At 43.5% G+C, this 23,923-nt stretch overlaps 1 protein-coding gene across 6 annotated transcripts in view; it reads left to right on the top strand.

The window, feature by feature from the left end:
* Nucleotides 1–23,923, top strand: part of MPP7 (MAGUK p55 scaffold protein 7) — a 340,212-nt gene that overhangs the window by 267,077 nt on the left and 49,212 nt on the right. For 5 of the 6 annotated variants that reach the window (XM_084620415.1, XM_084620412.1, XM_084620411.1 and 2 more), the window contains one exon: nt 17,452–17,490. The exons of the other annotated variant lie outside the window; for it this stretch is intronic. In XM_084620415.1, coding sequence (XP_084476541.1) covers nt 17,452–17,490 — 39 coding nt within the window. The remainder of the gene's footprint in view (nt 1–17,451; nt 17,491–23,923) is intronic. 6 annotated transcript variants of the gene reach the window in all.

Genomic DNA, 23,923 nt, shown 5'->3' with positions numbered 1-23,923 from the left:
CATCCTCAAGGAGCGAATATCGGCGGGACTGCAGCGGGCGTCGCCATCGGTCTCGGCTCGGAGAGGGTACCACAGTTGAACACGGCATGGTTGTCAACGCCGTTCCTGCTGGGACTCCCGCTCCAAGTCTCCGCCAAGACATGGCAGCCCTGGGCGTCGATTGCCGGCGTTTCGCTGTTGCAGGTCCACCCGTCATAGAATCATAGAATATCAGGGTTGGAAGGGACCTCAGGAGGTCATCTAGTCCAACCCCCTGCTCAAAGCAGGACCAATCTCCAACTAAATCATTCCAGCCAGGGCTTTGTCAAGCCTGACCCTAAAAATATCTAAGGAAGGAGATTCCACCACCTCCCTAGGTAATGCATTCCAGTGTTTCACCATCCTCCTAGTGAAAAAGTTCTTCCTAATATCCAATCTAAACCTCCCCCACTGCAACTTGAGACCATTACTCCTTGTTCTGTCATGAGCTACCACTGAGAACAGTCTAGATCCATCCTCTTTGGACCCCCTTTCAGGTAGTTGAAAGCAGCTATCAGATCCCCCCTCATTCTTCTCTTCCGCAGACTAAACAATCCGAGTTCTTTCATCCTCTCCTCGTAAGTCATGTGTTCCAGTCCCCTAATGATTTTTGTTGCCCTTCGCTGTACTCTTTCCAATTTTTCCACATCCTTCTTGTAGTGTGGGGCCCAAAACTGGACACAGTACTCCAGATGAGGCCTCACCAATGTTGAATAGAAAAAGAACGATCACGTCCCTCGATCTGCTGGCAATGCCCTATTTATAGAGCCCAAAATGCTGTTAGCCTTCTTGACAACAAGGACACACTGTTGACTCATATCCAGCTTCTCGTCCACTGTAACCCCTAGGTCCTTTTCTGCAGAACTGCTGCCTAGCCATTCGGTCCCTAGTCTGTAGTGGTGCATAGGCTTCTTCTGTCTTAAGTGCTAAAGGAGTTCGACGTGCGAGGACGTTCGCAGAGCAGCTGTTACTTCCGGTACTGGTCCTCCACATAGAGATCGCAGTCCCGTGGCCATCGTAGATCCCGGCACCACCACTTCTCCCGGTCCAGAGCATCGGCAGATCTTACGCCAGCCCAGTCTCCATTCGTAGTCATCCTTTGATGGGCCAGGCCAGCCAATCCAAACAGCCGGCCCCGCCGACGCTGCAGCAGGTGCAGTGGCACCAAGCGTCATGGCCGGCCCAATGGTACCAGTGGGCACCGTGGCCTCCGGCGCAGCCCCCAGTGGGAGCTTCGGAGCCACCGTCGGCCTTCCTCTCCAGACCCCTGAGAAAGGAGGTGGTTGGATATGCGTCCTTGGCACCGTGCCTGGAGTCCGACCAGGTGGTGGACCCTACGGTGCCGGCCGACACCCAGAGCACCGCACCGGCCTCTTCGCCTTGCCTGGAGGAGGCGATTGCCGTCCCTCCCCCCTCTGTCCTGCAGGAGGACTTCAGGGCCCACCAAGAACTCTTAGAGAGGGTGGCACCAAGTCTCCACCCCCAGGCAGAGGATATGGAGGAGCCCTCAGACTCCCTGTTTAATGTGTTGTCCCCATCGGCACTGAGTAGAGTGGCCTCGCCTCTCCATGAAGGCGTGGCTAAGATTTCAAATGCCCTGTGGCAAACACCGGCCTCGTTGGCCCCCACCTCTAAAAAGGTGGAATGCAAGTAATTTTTACCAGCTAAGGCACATGAGTACTTCTATACCCACCTGGCGCCCAACTCCCTGGTGGTTGAGTCTGTCAACCACAGGGAATGGCAGGGTCAGCCAGCCCCGACCCCAAAGAACAAAGACTCTCGGAGACTGGACTCTTTCGGAAGGAAAGTTTATTCATCTTCAAGCTTCCAGTTAAGAGTGGCAAACCATCAGGCTCTCCTGGGCTGGTATAAATTCAATCTGTGGGGCTCCCTGCCCAAGTTTGAGAACTCCCTCCAGGAGCGCGATAGGAAGGAGTTCAAGGCGCTAGTGGAGGAAGGGGCAGAGGCCGCTAGGGCATCCCTGCAGGCAGCCTCGGATGCTGCAGACACGTCCGCATGATCAGTGGCCTCCACAGTGTCCTTGAGGTGGGCGTCTTGGCTCCTGATCCCTGGGCTGTCCAGCGAGGCACAGTCTTCCATGCAGGATCTCCCATTTGACGGGAAAGGTCTGTTTGCAGAGGAAACAGATACAAGGCTGCATAGCATGAAAGACTCCCGCACGACCCTCCAGACTCTGGGCCTCTATGTCCTGGCTCCGGCAAAACCTAAGTTCAAGCCGCAGCAGACTCCCGCCCAGGCCGCCCTTCCGAAGTACGAGGCCGCCCTTAAGAAGCAGCAGGACTATAAAAGACTCCGTCAGAGGCAGTCTCAGCCTGTCACCCAGTCTGTGTCCTCCAAGGGCAAGCAGGTAGGGAAAAGGCATTTTTGACGGGACGCTCGGGGCACCCCACAAGTCCTCATCAGGGACCACCCCCAATAAAGCTTCCCTTCTCCAGCCGGTTGGGTGCTTTCCTCCCGGAACAGTCGCAGCTAACCTCAGACCGATGGGTCCTCAACACCATCTCCCGGGGTTACATCCTCCAGTTTACTTCCTCCCCGCCCAACCAGCCCTCGCACGAAGCTCTGCTCGAGTAGGAGGTGGGGCAGCTCCTAGGTTTAGGAGCGATAGAGGCGGTGCCCGAGGAGTTCATGGGCAAGGGGTATTACTCCCATTATTTCCTTATCCCGAAGGCCAAAGCGGGGGCTCAGGGCTATCCTGGACCTCTGAGGTCTGAACCAGTACATGATGAAGCTCTAGTTCCGCACGGTCTCCCTAGCTTCCATCATCCCCTTCCTGGATCCCGGGGACTGGTACGCTGCCCTCGAGGGGCACAGGCGTTTCCTCCATTTCATGGTGGGACAGAATCATTACCAATTCACGGTCTTCCCGTTTGGTCTGTCCACTGTACCCAGGGTGTTTACAGAATACATGTTGGTGGTAGCAGCCTACCTCAGACGGCAGGGCGTCCAGATATTTCCCTATCTGGATGATTGGTTTGTCAAGAGCACTTCCTGGTCACAGGTGAGGGATCACGTGGTGCTCCTCCTGTCCATGTGCACTGCCTTGGGCCTGTTGGTAAACAACATCTAGTCCACATTAGTCCCAGTCCAACGCATAGAGTTTTTGGGGTGCTCCTGGATGCAGTGTTGGCCAGGGCCTCTCTCCCGCCAGACAGATTCGAGACCCTGAAAGGTCTCATCAACTCAGTCACAAGGTTCCTGGTGACAGCAGCCAGGGTTTGCCTACAACTCTTGGGTCACATGTCAACGTGCACATACATGGTCCATTACGCCAGACTCAGGATGAGGCCCCTCCAGCTCTGGTTGGCCTAGAAGTTTTCTCCCAGGCCACAGACAGAACGGACAAGTCCTCACCGTGCCGGACTCTGTGATCACCTCACCTCCGCCCCAAACAACATGCTCCAAGGGATCCCATTAAGGGACAGGGCCCCGTCGTTGGAGCTGGTGTCCAATGCTTTGGACCTGGGTTGGGGGGCCCATGTGGGGAACTTTCAGGCCAAGGCTTGTGGTTGGCTCAAGACCTGACCTTACATATAAATGTCAAGGAGCTCAGGGTAGTGCGGCTGGCGTGTATGGCCTTCAGCTCACACCTGGAGGGCAAGTAGTCAGGGTCCTCATGGAGAACACTGCCCCAATGTTCTATATCAACAGGCAAGGCGAGGCCCGATCCTCTGCTGTGAAGCCCTCAGGCTGTGGGACTTCTGTATAGCCCACGACATCCACCCGAAGGCTTCCACCTACCGGGCGCCCAGAATCAGACAGTGGATCGCTTAAGCAGGGATTTTGCTTCGCAACACAAGTGGTCCCTCCACCCAGAAGTGGCCTACCAGCTCTTCGGAAGGTGGGGAACTCCCCAGATGGACCTCTTCGCAACTCGGCAGAACCAGCGAGGGCATGGGGAAGGGCGCTGTCTCTGATGCCTTTCTCCTGTCCTGGTCAGGCCGGCTTCTCTACACCTTTTCCCCATTCCCTCTAATGAGCAGGGTCCTGGAAAAGATAAAGACCGGGTCCTCCTGATTGCCCCAGCGTGGCCCAGGCAGCATTGGTACAGGACCCTCAGGGGCCTGGCATTAGCTCCGCCATGGCCATTGCCGCTCCACCCAGACCTGCTCTCTCAGGACCAGGGCCGCCTCCTCCACCCCAACCTGGCGGCTCTTCACCTCATGGCGTGGCTGCTCAGTGGTTAGGTGGAGAGGAAAGGACGTGCTCAGAGCAGGTTCAGCGCGTCCTCCTCAAAAGTAGATGGCCCTCCACTCGCCGCACTTATTTGGTGAAGTGGTCCCGGTTTTCTAGGTGGGTGGCAGACCAGAGTGTCTCCCCGGTGACCGCCCCGATCCAGCTTATCCTTGATTACCTCCTCCACCTGAGGGCCCAGGGCCTGGCACCCTCGTCAGTCAAGGTGCACTTGGCAGCCATATTGGCCTTCCATCTGCCGGTGCAAGGGCACACGGTATTTTCCCATGCTATAACTGGCCGGGTCCTTAAGGGTTTGGACCGTCTTTTTCCTTATTCTAGACCCCCGGTCCCACAGTGGGTCCTAAACCTGGTGTTGGCTCATCTCACAGGGCCCCCGTTTGAACCACTGGCCACGTGTTCCTGGTCTCACCTCTCGTGGAAGGTGGCCTTCCTGGTTGCAATCATGTCAGCCAGGCGAGTCTCCGAGCTCAGGGCCACTATACACGGTCTTTCATAAAGACAAGGTCCAGCTACACCCACACCCCGCGTTCCTCCTGAAGGTGGCCTCTACCTACCACATGGGTCAGGACATTTTTCTATTGGTCCTCTGCCCCAGGCCTCATGCGTCCAGTGAGGAGCTCCATCTCCACGCTCTCGATGTGCAGCAGGCTCTGGCTTTCTACCTTGAGTGGACCAAGCCATTCAGAAAGTTCTCACAACTGTTCATCGCCTCGGCTGAGCGCATGAGGGCCAGCCGATTTCCACTTAGTGGCTTTCCAATAGGATCACTTCGTGCATCCGTTCCTATTATGAGCTGGCGGGTGTCCCCCTGCCACCCATTGCAAGGGCACACCCGACTCTGGCGCAGGCCTCGTCGGCTGCCTTCGTGGCCCACGTCCCCATCCAAAACATTTGTAGGGCCACCACGTAGTCTTCGGTTCACATGTTCACCTCACACTATGCAATCGTCCCCCAAACTAGGGATGATGCCGGGTTCGGCAGGGCTGTCCTCCGTCCTGGGAACTTGTGAACGCCTACCCACCTCCAACAGATATAGCTTGGAAACACCTATTGTGGAATACACATGAGCAATCACTCGAAGAAGAAAAGACAGTTACCTTTTCCATAAGTGATGTTCTTCAAGATGTGTTGCTCATGTTTATTCCACCTCTCACCCTCCTTCCCCTCTGTCAGAGTTGTCTGGCAAGTAGGAACTGAGGGTGGGGGGAACGCGCAGCTCTCCTTATACCGCGCCAGGCAGGCGCCACTCCAGAGGTCATGTAGGTGCACCCTCCTACGGGTACTGCTAGGGGAAATACTTCCGGCACTGGTGCACATGGCGAGCATGCACACCTATTGTGGAATAGACATGAGCAACACATCTCGAAGAACACCAGTTATGGAAAAGATAACTGTCTTTTACTGAAACTGACTCTCATACCTGAATTATAGTCATTAACTTTCATCCCTGAAGTTTCCATCCAACTTCCCTCCTTTTGTTAATAAAGAGCCTTTATGGTATTCCTTAGAACAGAGCTGTAAAATTCTGCCTGCCTTGAGCACAGGACTTTCAAAGACCCCAAGTCAGAGGATAAGGCCTCTCATTCTGTCTAGTGAAATTGGTATGCACTTGCATTTAGGAAGCATACACTGCCAAAGGGCATCTCTCTCAGTGTAAATGCCCAATCCCTTTGGGAAATGCTCTTATTGTAGACTGAAAAAGAAGCTGCCTTAGTGGGCAAGATCTGCAACAGTGACGTGATAGCTGGTCTACATTATAGAATTAATGTCAGTGTTTCAATGGACACTCTTTTTCACTATAAAGAAAAGGAGTACTTGTGACACCTTAGAGACTAACCAATTTATTTGAGCATGAGCTTTCGTGAGCTACAGCTCACTTCATCGGATGCATACCGTGGAAACTGCAGCAGACATTATATACACACAGAGATCAAGAAACAATACCTCCTCCCACCCCACTGTCCTGCTGGTAATAGCTTATCTAAAGTGATCATCAAGTTGGGCCATTTCCAGCACAAATCCGGGTTTTCTCAACCTCTGCCCCCCCCCCCCCCACACAAACTCACTCTCCTGCTGGTAATAACCCATCCAAAGTGACAACTCTCTTCACAATGTGTATGATAAACAAGGTGGGCCATTTCCTGCACAAATCCAGGTTCTCTCACCCCCCTCCAAAAACCACACACACAAGCTCACTCTCCTGCTGGTAATAGCTTATCCAAAGTGACCACTCTCCCTACAATGTGCATGATAATCAAGGTGGGCCATTTCCAGCACAAATCCAGGTTTTCTCACACCCCCACCCCCATACACACACAAACTCACTCTCCTGCTGGTAATAGCTCATCCAAAGTGACCACTCTCCCTACAATGTGCATGGTAATCCAGGTGAGCCATTTCCAGCACAAATCCAGGCTTTCTCACCCCTCGGCCCCCCTTTTTTTCCCGGGGACACACACACACACACAAACTCACTCTCCTGCTGGCAATAGCTCATCCAAACTGACCACTCTCCAAGTTTAAATCCAAGTTTAACCAGAACGTCTGGGGGGGGGGTAGGAAAAAACAAGGGGAAATAGGCTACCTTGCATGATGACTTAGCCACTCCCAGTCTCTATTTAAGCCTAAATTAATAGTATCCAATTTGCAAATGAATTCCAATTCAGCAGTTTCTCGCTGGAGTCTGGATTTGAAGTTTTTTTGTTTTAAGATAGCGACCTTCATGTCTGTGATTGCGTGACCAGAGAGATTGAAGTGTTCTCCGACTGGTTTATGAATGTTATAATTCTTGACATCTGATTTGTGTCCATTTATTCATTTACGTAGAGACTGTCCAGTTTGACCAATATAAATGGCAGAGGGGCATTGCTGGCACATGATGCCATATATCACATTGGTGGACGAGCCTCTGATAGTGTGGCTGATGTTATTCGGCCTTGTGATGGTGTCCCCTGAATAGATATGTGGGCACAGTTGGCAACGGGCTTTGTTGCAAGGATAGGTTCCTGGGTTAGTGGTTCTGTTGTGTGGTATGTGGTTGTTGGTGAGTATTTGCTTCAGGTTGCGGGGTTGTCTGTAGTCAAGGACTGGCCTGTCTCCCAAGATTTGTGAGAGTGTTGGGTCATCCTTCAGGATAGGTGTAGATCCTTAATAATGCGTTGGAGGGATTTTAGTTGGGGGCTGAAGGTGACGGCTAGTGACGTTCTGTTATTTTCTTTGTTAGGCCTGTCCTGTAGTAGGTGACTTCTGGGAACTCTTCTGGCTCTATCAATCTGTTTCTTCACTTCCGCAGGTGGGTATTGTAGTTGTAAGAAAGCTTGAAAGAGATCTTGTAGGTGTTTGTCTCTGTCTGAGGGGTTGGAGCAAATGCGGTTGTATCGCAGAGCTTGGCTGTAGACGATGGATCGTGTGGTGTGGTCAGGGTGAAAGCTGGAGGCATGTAGGTAGGAATAGCGGTCAGTAGGTTTCCGGTATAGGGTGGTGTTTATGTGACCATTGTTTATTAGCACTGTAGTGTCCAGGAAGTGGATCTCTTGTGTGGACTGGACCAGGTTGAGGTTGATGGTGGGATGGAAGTTGTTGAAATCATGATGGAATTCCTCAAGGGCTTCTTTTCCATGGGTCCAGATGATGAAGATGTCATCAATATAGCACAAGTAGAGTAGGGGCTTTAGGGGACGAGAGCTGAGGAAGCGTTGTTCTAAATCAGCCATAAAAATGTTGGCATACTGTGGGGCCATTCGGGTACCCATAGCAGTGCCGCTGATCTGAAGGTATACATTGTCCCCAAATGTAAAATAGTTATGGGTAAGGACAAAGTCACAAAGTTCAGCCACCAGGTTAGCTGTGACATTATCGGGGATAGTGTTCTTGACGGCTTTTGTTTGAGATGGTGTCCCCTAGATCCTCTTTTCAGTGGCCACACCTGGGTCTCTTATGATGCATTGGAAACTATATCCTAGTTCCAGTTATTGTCGGGGGGGGGGGGGAGAGGGGAGAGAAGGTGAGCATTTCTAGCAAGTCACAGGATTTTGGGATCGTATGTAATTCACTTTCTGTGAATGGAGACCACCATTCTGAAAGCCTCACTTAGGATGCACATTTCACTGTACTGTGCAGATCCTTTGTTTTGTTAGTGTTTGAAACTATAGAGGCTTCACATGAGAGCGTGTTGGGCTTCATTAAGCACAAATTGCCTACCAACATACTTCTAGGGGCTGGAGCTACCTAAAGCATAGCCTAAAGAAGCAATGTCTTAGTCCCAGACTGGGGTCTCCTTCACGGAAATATTTTACAAGGAGAGATCAAAATTTGTAAGTGGCTTCCTCAGAGTGTATGTAGGACAGTAGTATTTGCTTGTATTGCATCCATAATATCAACTATATGGCAAAACTCTTTAAGTACAATTAACAATGTTATGCATTTAATAATATGGATTCATAATACAGGCATCCTTAAGATGTATTGTATACAGCTAATCAAATTTTTAATATTTCAATTCTAAGCTTAATGTCTGTCAATCAGGGATTGTATAGTGATAAGTACATGTATCTTCTAGTCAGGGCTGGCTCTAGGCACCAGCTAAGCAAGCTGGTGCCTGGGGCAGCGCTGCTGAAGGGGCGGCACTCCAGCAGCCGCCCCGGCTGCAATTCGGCAGCAGCTCCCTCCGATGTTCCTGTTCTCTCCGCCGGCGGCGTATTTGGCAGGTTTTTTTTTTTTGTTTTTTTTTTTGCTGCTTGAGGCAGCAAAAATCGTAGAGCCAGCCCTGCTTCTAGTGATGCAAAGGAATAGAGTAAATGGCTTTTGGAAAGTTCCTGTTGGCCCGTATGATTTTGATTCTCCATGTTTACAGCATAACAAAGCATGTTGTGAATGTATATTCACTCTGTGACGCATATGTATGTCATATCCATGAGCCTAAATGAGTTGGCTTATTCAGTAAAACTGGGGTTTTTGTTCTGTTGCAGAAATGTATAAACATCTATTTTCTACAAAAATCATTCTGCTTTCAGAAACTTTACAATAAAAATTTCAATTTGTATTTATAGGTAAATTTGTCCGCCCCCCCCCAAATAAGTCTTGGTATAAATTATCAAAATAATGTGTTCATAATGCCAATGATAAGAGAATTTAGGAATAGTGCAGCAAACTGGTAGCAGTCTAATGTATGCACTGCTAGGGATAGTCAACTGCTTGTTATGTTAATGTTTACATTTCTTGGAAATAAGTAAAAGTAAATCCTCTAGCATTGTAGGAGGGAAGAAAATCCCTTCCACGCACTTCCTTCCCTCTTCCTTGAAGAAAATCATTCTCACATGACATTGGTGTAGGTGAAAATATCTCACACATGACTTTGGAGGAGTTTGCAAAACCACATGCTAATTACAGTGGCTTATTCTTATTAGGAACCCCTTGGTTGCCAGCAAAAAGTTGCCATTATCCGGCAGTTGCTAATAAGCAGAAGATATCGTTTCTAAGGCTGCCACCAGGGAAGGAAGCGCTGGCTGTGCCCTCTCTGGCTACAGCCTTGAAAACTGCCTGTGGGCAGGGCAGCAGTGGGGAGGAGGGATGTAGCCCGGATGCTGGGGCTTTCCACAGAAGTTGGGGCACTGGGAGCAAATGGGCTGCAGCATACCTCTCCCTGCGATCTCTGGGGGTTGGGGTACAGCACATCCCAGTGCTTCCTTCTGTGGGTGCAGCCCCCTGCAGGGCACAACCATGAGAGTTCAGGGAGAGGTTCTGTGCAGCTCTCGCATCTAGGCTGCAAACCCTCTCCCTGCTACTGCTCTGCCACAGGCTCCCTTCCTAGTCTGCAGCTCCATAACTCCTGTGTGGTCCCTGTACACAGGCAGGTCTGTGGGGTCCAAACACAGAATGAAGCACTGGTACGGGCTGAGCAATGGCCACAGGCAGGTTTGTGGGGTTGCAGCTGGGAAAGGCCTGTCCCTGCACTTCCTTTCATGGCTGCAGCCTTGCACACCTGTCTGCAGCTAGGGTCTTTCTTCCAAAAAATGTTAATAAGTGGTATGCCATTGCCAATATTCTAGTCTTGTTAACATTAAAGTCAATGGGATGGGATTAGTTGCCGGAAAATGTTGCTATTAACTGGAAGATTGTTAATATCCAGGTTGCTGTTAAATGGTGTCTAATGTACTTTGGAAAGTGGGAGAAAATCATAGAGTCCCCTTGGAAAATTGGAGGGTAGGTAGTGTTGGGGTGACTGTGTATAAGTAATGCGATGGAAGAATTGGCAACACAAATGGAAGAGACATTGGATGAAGATAAGGATAATGTGTTGTAGAGTTGGAAGAAGAGAGAGAAATTAGGGATGGGGAAGCAGGGAGGAAAAGTAGGAAAGTGACTTTGAGATGGAGCATGGAGAAAGGGGTGAAAGCTAGAACACGGGAGGATGGGAGAAACAGCTTATGGCCAATGGAGAACACAGTAAACGGGCTGGCAGATAGAAAATAGAGCAGCGGCAGTAGTACCTGTACTGTTGTTAAGGGTGTGTTACAGAGTTCAACGTTAGCAGGATCTTTCGCCTTTATTTTGTAAAAATTTCATTGAAATGACAAAAAACCAAACATAAAATATATAAACTTTGAGCACTATTTGGATTTTTCAAAATGGTTTGACGAAATGCAATTTTTACCCAAAACTTAAACAATGTCCTCTGCAGTGTTAAAGCAGAATAAGTTCCTAAATATATGGAATGTGTGAAATCCACTGCGCTGATTTGTTGATGTAATTGGTGTGAAAGCTCACAGAGGTCACTCTTTAAGGTTTTGTGTTAGAGTGCAGATTTGATGAAGCTGAGGTACTGTGTTGTTTCTGGATATCTGTTGGCAATGGGCCTGTAAGCCTTCTGGGATGTTGGATGTTGTTATTGGTGGAGTTGTAGACATATGAAAGTGGAGGAATGCACTATTATTTCCATTCTTTTAAGGTGCTGGAATATATCCTGCCACAACCTTAACTGCCTTTCAACATAACTTTTGTTGCTAATTAATACTGCAAAAAGGTTAGACTGATGAGAAAACTGTACCTTGTTTTACAGTTCACCTTGTAGATAAAGCAGTTATCACCTAATCTTTTAGAAATGAATAATCACAAAATTATTTCGTTTCTGTGCCCAACTATACCAGCTAAAACATAACCTTCGTTCAGCATAAACATTAAATTTGCCTTAATAGTTCACACTGTGTTCGTTCTTACACTCCAGTGTGTGTGGTCTGTGGTATGAAGAAATAATTCATCATTCACAGGGTATATTTTACACTAGCTGTAGTCCATAACATGTATTAACTAAAGGGAAAAATATATGCAAGGTAGAAAGAGATGTTCAAACATGTCTGTGCTTGAAAAAAAATTCATTCTGTCTTTTGAGGCTAAATGCAGATACTTACTATGAGCAAAGTCATTATTATATAGTCTTTCTTAGGCTTAAAAACATATCTCACTTTAAATTTTGATTTAACCATATATGATTGGCACCACATGAGGAAGAGGAAATATTTAACTGCAGCCAAATGGTGTTCATTCAAACAAGATGTAACTGAGTTTGTCCAAAGATGAATGTCTTTTGAATTAAAGACCACATTCTGCCAACAAAACAGTTAAAACCTAGTAAAAGAATAAGTGCATTGTACATGGTACCGTTTTATTTGAGGGACAAACATTTAGGAGAAATATATAATAGGACTTTACAGTTTATTACAAAAAGACTCTTCAAGTTTGAGACTTGAATCAGTCTCAGCATCTGCATGTTTAGATACTATAACTCCCTGTGCACATGAAGCTAATTCAGAAACAAAGATAGTTTTAATGTCACATATTACTGTCAACTCAGCATACTAACATCTTTGTTCACACAGATAATTTTTGCAGTTATAGTATCTTCCATCTTAGGATCTCATAGTGCTTTACAACATTAGCCTCATCACACCACTCTGAAATAGATGAAGCAACTGGAAGCACAGAGTGATCCAAGTTTCCCAAGATCATCCAAGAAGACCCTGGCAGAGTTGGGAATAGATCCCATATATCTCTGCTCTCAGTCCTAGGCCTTAACCACAAGGCCATTTGTCTTCCATTTATAAATTGTCTTGTCATATGTGTTTAAATCTGAACATATTGCACAATCAAGTTTGCTCACCTTAAATTTGCTTTAAAGCTTTCTTTTTTTTAAAATGTCCCTCTGATCCACAAAAATGTTTATAACCTATCAACAGAGCAAAATAGTTTAAATGTCAATTGCTCTGCTAGGTATTTGATGCAATTATCTGATGCTAGGTTATTCACCACTAATAAACCAATTTGTTTATAATTGGATGTAATCACTCTAAATTAAAATTTATTATTTATTTGCATTATCATATAGCCTGGGAGCCTTCATCATGGACCAGGACCCTATTGTGTTTAGGTGCTGTACAAATCCAAATTCTTGTACATTGCAGTGCCTTGTTTGATCACTAGAACCAAACAGAACATGAGGGTTAGTGCGACATGTACATTTGCCCAGAAATCAGAACAAAGCTTCTGTTTCTAATTTTAGACCTACCAGCCTTTGACAAAGTTTCTTTGACAAAAATATGGTGAAGGAAAAATTAGCAGGAATTAAATATTTAACTCAGGGCTGGATTGGAGGTCACAAGCAGTTCAGGCACTCTTTGGGGTTGCCCAAGGTTTTGAACATCACAAGTCAAAGCTATTCAGCTCAGGTCCCTAAACAGTTATAAATGCATTTTTAATTAAAAGATTTATAGTTTTTTGTGCACATAATATAGTATTTATGCATTGTTTTAATCTAGCATTCTGGATTTCAACTCTATAAAATCAATAAAAACATTAACTTCCTAAATTAACTTTGCATTTATGCTTCCTTTTTTCCCATTCCCCCATCATTTTTTCTCTTCCTCCTGTACATCTTGGTTTCTCTTCCTCCATCTGTTTTAGGTATGTTTCTTCAATCTACCTTTTTTTTATAAATTTCCCTCCCTTTCCTTCACGCAGCCTTGATTTATACTTTTCCTCTTTCTTTTCAAGTGTTTGCTAGCTCCTTCCCCATGATCACTTTAAATTCATCCCTTCTTTCACTTCTCTACTCTCCATTCTGTCTTCTCTGTCCCCCTGTATTATCTTAGTTGCTTCCTCCCTGCACAGTGTTCAGTCGGTCTCTTCTTGCTCATCCCCATGCACCACACAGTTCAATTAAATAAGATTTTATTCACATGTTCCAGTGTTGCCAAAATTTAGAGACAGACACCTTATGCATGTAAATTACTGCTTCAAGCATGCAGAGGTGCTAATAGCTAGTGGTAATTCACACGTCTCCTAGTAACTAGCCCCTAACTTTGGTGTGGGTAGGTAATTATCCTGTAAAATTATCTGATGTTCAAATTGGCAACCAACTGTACCACCTGTAGGTGGCTGTTACAACACTTAAGAATGCATCTGGACCTGTTGATATCCCTGATAGCCTCTCTTCATCACAGACTAGACTGTACTAACCCTTGGTCCCCTTAACAGTAGCCAAAGAAAAAAGACCACAACAGTTGCAGGGGAACTAGGAGTGGAAATTCCTTCTTAAAAACTGTCTTTGGCTCAGCACCACACTTTCCCAATATGTATGATGTCACTTGTTTCCACTGTTCTTCTTTGGTGATATCACCTACCGCCCCAGAAAAGCCATGGATCCTTAATTTATTACAAGGATGACAAGAGACTAAGTCCCTTTGTTTAAGGGATCTGCACTCCTGGGAATAGGTGCTGGAACTAGGGATGCTGGGATATAGCACCTTCTGGCTTGAAGTGATTTCCATCATATACAGGGTTTACAGTTTTATTCAATTGCTTTCAGCACTCTCATAATAAAGATTGTTCCAGCATCACTGCTCCTGGGCAAAAATCATGGACTCCATTGACTTGTTTCCACCTTATTGGCATATGATGGACATACAGTAACACTTTCATACTACCCTGCCAGTTTCTAAAGTGATAGAAGAATGACTCAGCTTCACTTCCTCCCCACAAAAGCTTGGTGGCTGTCAACCTTAGACAGAGATAATACTGGTTTGGTATCCCTGGACTGATTCTTGATACTACAAAGTCTTCAGGTGTTGCATTAGTCCTTGAAGTTTTCTGCCCACATATGAAGTTACTCATTGAACATGGTAAAGTACCAGATTGAACTGTCAAAGAAAGTTCTTCAATTCATTCTCAAAGACTAATGAAGAATTCAAGGAACTCTTTAGGGGAATTGACATGAGCTGTCCTTGAATATGGGTCGCCTTTTCATATAATGTGGTAGCAAGTTTCTCCTTCCAGGAGATATATTGGCAGACTTTTGTGTCTTTGCCTTTTTAAGCCTTCAACTAGAGGTACAATAAAAGCTTCTGGAACCTGCTGTATGCCAGAGAGTGTACTGAGAACAATCTTTACCAACATGAAGAAATGCAAGAATCAGTTATCCAGCCTTCGTCTCAACTTGTCACAATGGAAGGAGAGGAATGGTACATTCCAAGAAACTGATGTACTATTCTGAGTCCAGCTTAAAGGGGACTCATTACTTCCAGAAACAGGGTGCTAGTTCCCACTGTCAAGAAACACAGAATAATCTTAAGCTCTTTGCCTGCAATCAGCCAAAACATCCATGTTTCTGAAAGGCTACAGAGCACATTCAGCCAGCCAGCATCAACTTTAAAGGATTTTCCAGATGCCCTATGGTCATCTCAGACATAGGAATTCCTCTATCATCAAAAGGAGATTTTAAAATGTGGTTCAGAGCATTTCTTCCAAATTAGCCTGTTCAAGGGTGCCTTCGAGATCAGTATTGAAAGGTGATTCTTTAGGGAATCCACTCTTTCCTAGAAAAGAGAACTTTTGTGTCCATGCCACAGGGCAAAAGGGGAAAGGTGTTTCCTGCTATCCAGATAAACAGGAGAGGTATATGCCATCCTGCATCTGAGACATCAGTTGCTAGCTGGAGAAAGAAAAGTTGAAAATACTGCCTCTGGGATCAGTCTTGCATTTTCTGTTGGAAGCCACTGGCTATGCACTTTGAACTTAGTACATTTACATGAACATGGTTGTACATTCCAGTCACTTGTAGCATATCTCTGGTATGTGAATAGTACTACCAGTTCAGTGTATTGTCTTTCATTCATCCTTCCACTTTCTCCACAGAGTTGAGGATATACATCTTCTCCCAATACAAATATATTCTACCTCTTCGTTTGTTAGAGAAGAAAAATTAAGATCACCAGCTCTAGTAGAAAGGACAGGAGTGCCATAGCTAACTATTGCCAACAGAAAGACTTAAGCAGGTAATTCCCCAATAACATGCATGGACCCACACAGATGTTACTGTGATAGGGCAGCATGAGAACAAATCTCACAGGTGAATAACCTTTTTGCAGCACCTGTCACAGTTATGAATATAGACATGCATTTAAAAAAAACTCTAAAAACAAACGCAGTAGCAATTCCAGAGTGTGCAAATATTAAAGAGATCGCATTTAGGGTAATGATTCTTAAATATCCTGGGTTGATTGATTAAACCAGTCACATGACCATGTGAGGGGGCTTAGCACCATTACATAGCGGTACCCTTAATTCAAGATAGATGACTCATCACAACTGGATAAGATTATAGGTTACTATTTCTTAATGAATAGCTAAAAATTCTCAGATAAGGATTTTAGAGGGCATATGATAATGCTGATGTGCCTTTTACTATCCTCATTCTTTCAGTTCAAGCATAACGTCAACATTTAAAGACTAAATCAATGTAGATAAATTGGAGCATGCCTCTGCAGTATAACCATTGCTATCTGAGAAGTTTTTAGAGCAGCTAAATATAGATGTATTTTTCCTATTTATAAAGTATTAAATAATAATACTTTGTTTTTTGGCTGTTCTAAGATGAGGAAACGGTTGAGTGTGGTAGGTACATTTTTTCTTCTTAGACTTAACTTTTCATTCTTCAGCTGTGTTTTCAGCCCATTTAATGGTTTCCTTTCCTATTTTTTCCTTTGTGCTTCTCAGAGGAAATTGAAGGTATATGTACAAAAGTTTCCCTGCATAGCCCAGTAATTTTATTTAGAGAACATGTGTTTAGAATAAAATTGAATGTAGTTCAACGTTTGTAGTTGATGTTATATGTACAAAATTTCCTATTCCCTCTACAACATCAAATATATTGAATCAGACCATCTCATATTTAGAAAACAATTTTGGATATCACTCAAACTAGTCTTAGATGTTTCACATACTGGTCAGGGTTTTATCTTTATTTGAATATTGGGAAATATAGATATTTACAAAAAAGAGCAACGGTGCCATAAAATAATCTTGGCAGAACTTGCTAAGTGGGATGGAGTGGAGAAAGGTTAATTATATGACCCTAAAAGATCTTACTTTTCCATTCATGTGTTGTGCAAAATACAGTAGCTCATTAACTGTTTACAAGCAGAGTATAATTAGTGTTGAAGAATATATTGCTTTGAGACACAATAATAAGTTTATTCATGTAACATATCCTTTATTTTTCCTCAGTTTACAGCATAGGTTGCAGTAATAGTCACAGCATATGTTAAAGCAATAGCAGCTGATCTCTTCTAGTTTTAGTTTACTTGAAAGGACTTCTGTTTATAAAGGCATTAGAAATTGTAGCTCATATTTTTGATTAAAAGGCCTCTGGCATGTAAAAATATACATTATAGCTATTTTATATCAAATTGAAAGGGCATGTTTTTGATCAAAAACCTTTCTGTCTAATCCACTGAGCCAAAATTCTAAGCTAAAATCTGATAATATATAGTTTACCAAAGAGTTTGATTTACATAAATAAAGTATTTTATTGCCTTTTTAAGTGGCATCATATTTTCCTATTTCTTTAAGTGATAAAATATAAATAATGTAAAGTTAGAATTCTTTTTAAAATATTTGATTGTAGTCATGAAAAAGGCACTGTATGAAAAGGTAAAAAGATCGAAGTGTGCATGTTGCAAAATTCCAGAATTCCTCCAGATAAAATATAAAACAATAAAAGTTGTTTTATGTTGTTAAGCAATGGCATATTAAAGCTCTTTTATGCTATGCTTTGTACAGTTGTCATTTTAAGTAACTCTTCTTTTGCATTTGTGGCTGGGCTTCTAACTATTCTGCTTTATTTCTTGGCTTTTGTTCTGTATGCTTTTACACTTCGTCCAGAAGATGCTGAATGTGCTGGTTACAACAGTGGAACCTACATAGGTGAGCAATTGGTTATGAAAGACAACTTCTTCCTTCCTTTCAGGTTCTTTTTCTTGTAACTGCTGTGTCACTTTGTTTTTCTGGTAATTTGCATCAAAGTTTCTTCACAGTGACAGCGCATGATAAAAGCATGAATTTTGAAATAAAAAACGGCTCACTGGATTTGACACAAAGGAATTACTTATTTACTGTGACATGTTTTTATTATTCTTGACATTCAACAGCTGTTAAAATACTGTCTTGATATTCACCTTAAATAGTTCTATTACCTGTCTCAAGTTCGGGCAAAACTAAAGTGACTTTAATATACTAAGTAAGTGGGAAATAAGTTTATTTTAAAATCCCTACCTACTGTATCATGAAGAAGATTAGTGAAAATTTAGACCGAGATTTTTAGGTTTGATTGATCCAAATTTGTCTTTTATTTCTTTACATCAGTTTGCAGTGTCATTTTAGGTGGGATTGGGAGAGGGTGAAAGCAAATATGCACGTGTCTTTTTCTACACACTCGAAAATAAAATAAATCACAGCAGCATCCAGGATTTAAGTGTGACTGTAAAATAAAGCCGTGCTCAACATATTAGTGGAGAAGAAAACACCATTGGTAAAGACAACAGTTACGGCTGCAGGATTCAAAATTATAAACAAAAGGAAAATTAAAAAGAATGTCCTGAGAGGTGTGTTTTGCCCTTTTAAACAGTTTTACATGATTTTGTCATTACGGTGGCCGATGGCCACTTTCTGCCAGACCTCTGGTGCAAATTGAGCTTAAAGTGGCCAGAAATAGCCAACAGATAATTTCCCCTGGTGCTCAGGAGCTCTGTGCTAGGAGAAAGCTGACAGATGTGGATTTGATGTGGATTTTGCACCAGTCCACCCTTCTCCCATCTCCACTGATCCCTCACAGTAAGGAGAAAAAATGAGGAAGTACATGCCAGAGAGCTCTGCTACATCCAAACCTACCCTGCTTTAAGAACACTGACTGAGTTTATGCCATTGGTATAAGTTAGAGCTGATCTTCAGCAACCACAACTGGCTCCCTTTGACCTGTTCTCCATTGTAGGGCAAAGCTTGAGCAAAGTGTAGAGTCCAGTTCAGTGAGCTCGCAAATAGATTTCACGGCAGATGCCAATGAGTGCTGCAGGCATCTACAGCATGTTCTGAGACAATGATTTTAAATCCCTGCGCATGTAATGGATATGGAACACATGAACTATACAATGCAAAGTACCCATGACCTTTTGTCAACAGTCTGAGGACTGTACAACTAATTTCCTCATGTATTTTCAGAAATGTGTGTTAATCGGTATTCTTCTCCCCAGTTTGTGTGGTGAAAAATGAAACATTTTACATCTATGAATAAATCAAATAGCGTGTTAACCCTTAAAGTACGGTTATATAGAAGACTGAGTAGCAATTGGAAAAAGAATTTGGGGAATAATTGTAAATGTACCATCTCTTGATGACTTGCATATTAAATTTGCTTCTTTTTAAAATCAAATGATGACTTCTCTAATTGTCTGTGCTGCAGACTTAGCACGGGTTCTGAAAATCAGGCAGTGGTGTTTCTGTGTTTACATCTTAGCAAGCAATTACTTTGTTTCATGAAGGGTGAAGTTTTGTAGACTCTACCTCAACCACAGAATCATAGAAATGTAGGACTGGAAGGGACCTTGAGATGTCACCTGGTCCAGCTTCTCTCCCCTCTCCCCCCCCGCCCCCCCGCTGAGGCACCAGTAAACATATTTAAGACAGGTATTTCTTTAACCTCTTCTTAAAACCCTCCAATGAAGGGGTTCCACAACCTCCTTTAGTAACCTGTTCCAGAACATAGCTACCCTTAGAGTTGGAAAGTTTTTCCTAATATCCAACCTATATCTTCCTAACTGGAGATAAAGCCCATTATTTCTTATCCTACCTCCAGTGGATATGGAGAACAATTGATCACCATCCTCTTTATAACAGCCTTTAATATATTTGAAGACTGTTATCAGGTCCCCGCCCGCCCAGTCATCTTTTCTCAAGACTAAACATGCCCAGTTTTTTTAACCTTTCCTCAAAGGTCAGGTTATCTAAACCTTTTGTCATTTTTGTTAGCTCTCCCCTGGACTCCAATTTGTCCACATCTTTCTTAAACTGTGGCACCCAAAACAGGACACAGTACTCCAGCCGAAGTCTCATCAGTCCAGAGTAGAGCAGAGCAATCACCTTCCCATGCATTTCATACAACACTCCTGTTAATACACTCCAGAATGTTTGCCTTTGTTGAAACTGCTTCACGTTGTTAGCTCATATTTAATTTGTGATCTACTAATTGGGGGGGGGGGAAATAGCTCAGTGGTTTAAGCACTGGCCTGCTAAACCCAGGTTTGTGAGTTCAATCCTTGAGGGGGCCATTTAGGGATCTGGGGCAAAAATTGGGGATTGGTCCTGCTTTGAGCAGGGCATTGGACTAGATGACCTCCTGAGGTCTCTTCCAACCCTGATATTCTATGATTCTATAACCACCAGATTCTTTTCTGCATACCATGGTGATTTTGCCCTTGCAATGAAACTTTGATTTTGTCAGCAAAGTTAGCAGATATGCCTAGTCAAAAAGAGAGCTGATTTGCTGAGTTAGAAAGTACCACGTATATGTACCTTGTGACTTTAAAGCTGTCTCCCTATGCTCTTATTTTTACACTTTTTTGACATTTCTGTTCTTTCCATATAATTTTTGCTTTCATATTTATTCAATTCCTTTCCCCCCGTTCTCCTTATCTCTCCATTCTTTTCCTCATCTTTCCCCACCCCCCTCCATTCCTGTTCCCATTCAGACACACATCTCTTTCTCTAGATTCCAAGCTTCCTCCTCTCTATCTCTCCTGCCCTATCACTTGCTGCTGAAACTTGCTGGACGTAAGGCTCTTGGTGAGCAGGATCTGCAGCTCAGATTCTGGGTGGCATTTTGTGCAACTGTTTTCTTTTACAAGACATGGAAATGTTGAGATGTCACTTTCAAACTCAGAGGCAAACTGTCATGCATTTGGGGTGCATAGTCCCACACCTTCATTATAAAAGATGCAGTGGATCCAATGGACACGTAAAAGGATTGCACTTTGGACAGCCATTGAATAGATACTGTTTACAAAGACATATATATACTATGTTTAATTTTTTTCTGAGGAAAGGCCTTAACACACTCATAAACTCGTGTACAATGCAGTTTTCATCTGTATTCAGGTCACTCTAATTAGAAAAATGCATCCGTATAGTAAGAATACAGAATAGTATCTTCACACATGCTCTTAAAATCATTGCTTCCCTACATATCTTGTAAACGCACTCTTAACAGTTAAACAAAAAAAAGTAGCTTATATTGAAATAAGCATGCTTCATTACATGAATAAAAAACACAACAGTGAAACAAAATTATTAGTCTGTATAGACATATAAACATACTTGAATAAGCCTCAAGTACTCATTTGTTAGTGAGGCACACAATGAAACCTTGCATAAATCAATAGGTATTTTGAAGCATCAAAGTGACATTACACTAATGCTATGCATTTAATAGATTTCCATTACTGTACTGAACGAAAATCATAGTATGGTACATGAGTAATTTTTGCTCTTTTTACTAATCATTTGTTGACACCTTTTCCACACACTGTAGCAGTCTCCTTTATTTCCATTAGATGTAATGATCTGTCAGTGTTTCCCTTATAAGCTCGGATTTCCAATAGTTTATAATTCAGTGAGATGTAACGTTATGTACAGTCTGTCTCAGAGCAAACTTTTTTGCCCCATAATTTGACTGGGGAGGAGCCAAAATATCTACAAATCTGAAACTTTTAAGCCTCTAAAGGAAAAATATATATTAAAATTCACTGATGTGCAGTTTAATGCCTATTTTGTGAGGCTAAAAACATCAGTGTTTTTAAATACAGTATTTTGATGACTGTATAGACCCAGCATTCAGTATGCATGTTCTACAACCATGATATCAAGTGAATTGCAATGTCTAGGCACATGTGGGTGATTTTAAGGCTTCACTTCCAGTTTAACTTTAAGTTTTCTGTCTTTTATGAATTTACTTCTGGAGCCATAATAGTCTTTTGTGAGTGAAGAAAATTCAATGGTCAATGAGTTGCTATTGATAAAAGCAAATAATTGCTCCCATAAACTAAATTCTATGTATAAAAAGATTAGAAAAATACTGTTTCATTGACTATTACTGTTTTATTGCTGTTAGTGATCCTTAGTAAGGCTATGATTTCATAGAATCATAGACTTTACGGTCAGAAGGGACCATTGTGATAGTCTAGTCTGACCTCCTGCACAACACAGGCCATGGAATCTCACCCACCAACTCCTTTAACAAACCCCTAACTTATGTCTGAGCTATTGAAGTCCTCAAATCGTGGTTCAAAGACTTCAAGGTGCAGAGAATCCTCCAGCAAGTGACCCGTGCCCCATGCTGCAGAGGAAGGCGAAAACCTCCCAGGGCCTCTGCCAATCTGCCCTGGAGGAAAATTCCTTCCCGACCCCAAATATGGCAATCAGCTAAATCCTGAGCATGTGGGCAAGACTCACCAGCCAGATACCCAGGAAAGAATTCTCTGTAGTAACTCAGATCCCATCCCATTACAGGCCATTGGGCATATCCACTCTAGTAGTCGAAGATCAATTAATTGCCAAAATTAGGCTATCCCATCATATCATCTCCTCCATAAACTTATCAAGCTTTGTCTTGAAGCCAGATATGTCTTTTGCCCCCATTGCTTTCCTTGGAAGGCTGTTCCAGAACTTCACTCCTCTGATGGTTAGAAACCTTCGTCTAATTTCAAGTTTAAACTTCCTGATGGCCAGTTTATATCCATTTGTTCTTGTGTCCACATTGGTACTGAGCTTAAATAATTCTTCTCTCTCCATGCTATTTATCCCTCTGATATATTTATAGATAGCAATCATATCTCCTCTCAGCCTTCTTTCAGTTAGGCTAAACAAGCCAAGCTCATTGAGTCTCCTTTCATAAGACAGGTTTTCCATTACTCGGGTCATCCTAGTAGCCCTTCTCTGTACCTGTTCCAGTTTGAATTCATCCTTCTTAAAGATGGGAGACCAGAACTGTACGCAGTATTCCAGATGAGGTCTCACCAGTGCCTTGTATAACGGTACTAACACCTCCTTATCTCTACTGGAAATACCTCGCCTGATGCATCCCAAGACCGCATTACCTTTTTTCACAGCCATATCACTTTGGTGTCTCATAGTCATCCTGTGATCAACCAATACTCTGAGGTCCTTCTCCTCCTCTGTTACTTCCAAGTAATGCGTCCCCAGTTTATAACAGAAATTCTTGTTGTTAATCCTTAAATGCATGTAATAAAAAGATTAAATAAGCTTGGTCCCAAAACCTATCCCTGAGGAACTCCACTAGTAACCTCCTTCCAGTCTGACAGTTCACCTTTCAGTGTGACCCACTGTAGTCTCCCCTTTAACCAGTTCCTTATCCACCTTTTGATTTTCATATTGATCCCCATCTTTTCCAATTTAGCTAATAATACTCCACGTGGAACCATATCAAACGCCTGACTGAAATCTAGGTAAATTAGATCCACTGCATTCCCTTTGTCTAAAAAAAATGTGTTACCTTCTCAAAAAAGGAGATCAAGTTGGTTTGACACAATCTACTTTTTGTAAAGCCATGTTGTATTTTGTCCCAATTACCATTGACCTCAATGTCCTTAACTACTTTCTCCTTCAAAATTTTTACCAAGACCTTGCATACTACAGATGTCAAACTAACAGGCCTGTGGTTACCCGGATCGCTTTTTTTACCTTTCTTAAAAATAGGAACACTGTTAGCAATTCTCCAGTCATACGGTACAACCCCTGAGTTTACAGATTGATTAAAAATTCTTGCTAATGGGCTTGCAATTTCAAGTGCCAGTTCCTTTAATATTTTTGGATGAAGATTATCTGAGCCCCCCAATTTAGTTCCATTAAGCTGTTCGAGTTTCGCTTCTACCTCGGACGTGGTAATATCTACCTCCATATTCTCATTCCCATCTGTCTTCCTACCATTATCCCTAAGCTCTTCATTAGCCTCGTTAAATATTGAGACAAAGTATTTGTTTAGATATTGGGCCATGCCTAGTTTATCCTTAACCTCCACTTCATCCTCAGTGTTTAGCGGTCCCACTTCTTCTTTCTTTGTTTTCTTCTTATTTATATGGCTATAGAACCTTTTACCATTGGTTTTAATTCTCTTTGCAAGGTCCAACTCTACTTGGCTTTTAGGCTGTCTCACTTTATCCCTACATGTTCTGACCTCAGTAAAAGAGCTTTTCTTGCTAATCCCTCCCATCTTCCACTCCTTGTAGGCTTTCTGCTTTTTCTTAATCACCTCTCTGAGATACTTGCTCATCCAGCTTGGTGTACAACTCCT

Source organism: Lepidochelys olivacea (genome assembly GCF_965140295.1).
Source record: "Lepidochelys olivacea isolate rLepOli2 genome assembly, chromosome: 2".
Lineage (NCBI taxonomy): Eukaryota > Metazoa > Chordata > Testudines > Cheloniidae > Lepidochelys > Lepidochelys olivacea.
Note: the sequence above shows the minus strand (reverse complement) of the source record. Positions and strands in the feature narration are given on the sequence as shown.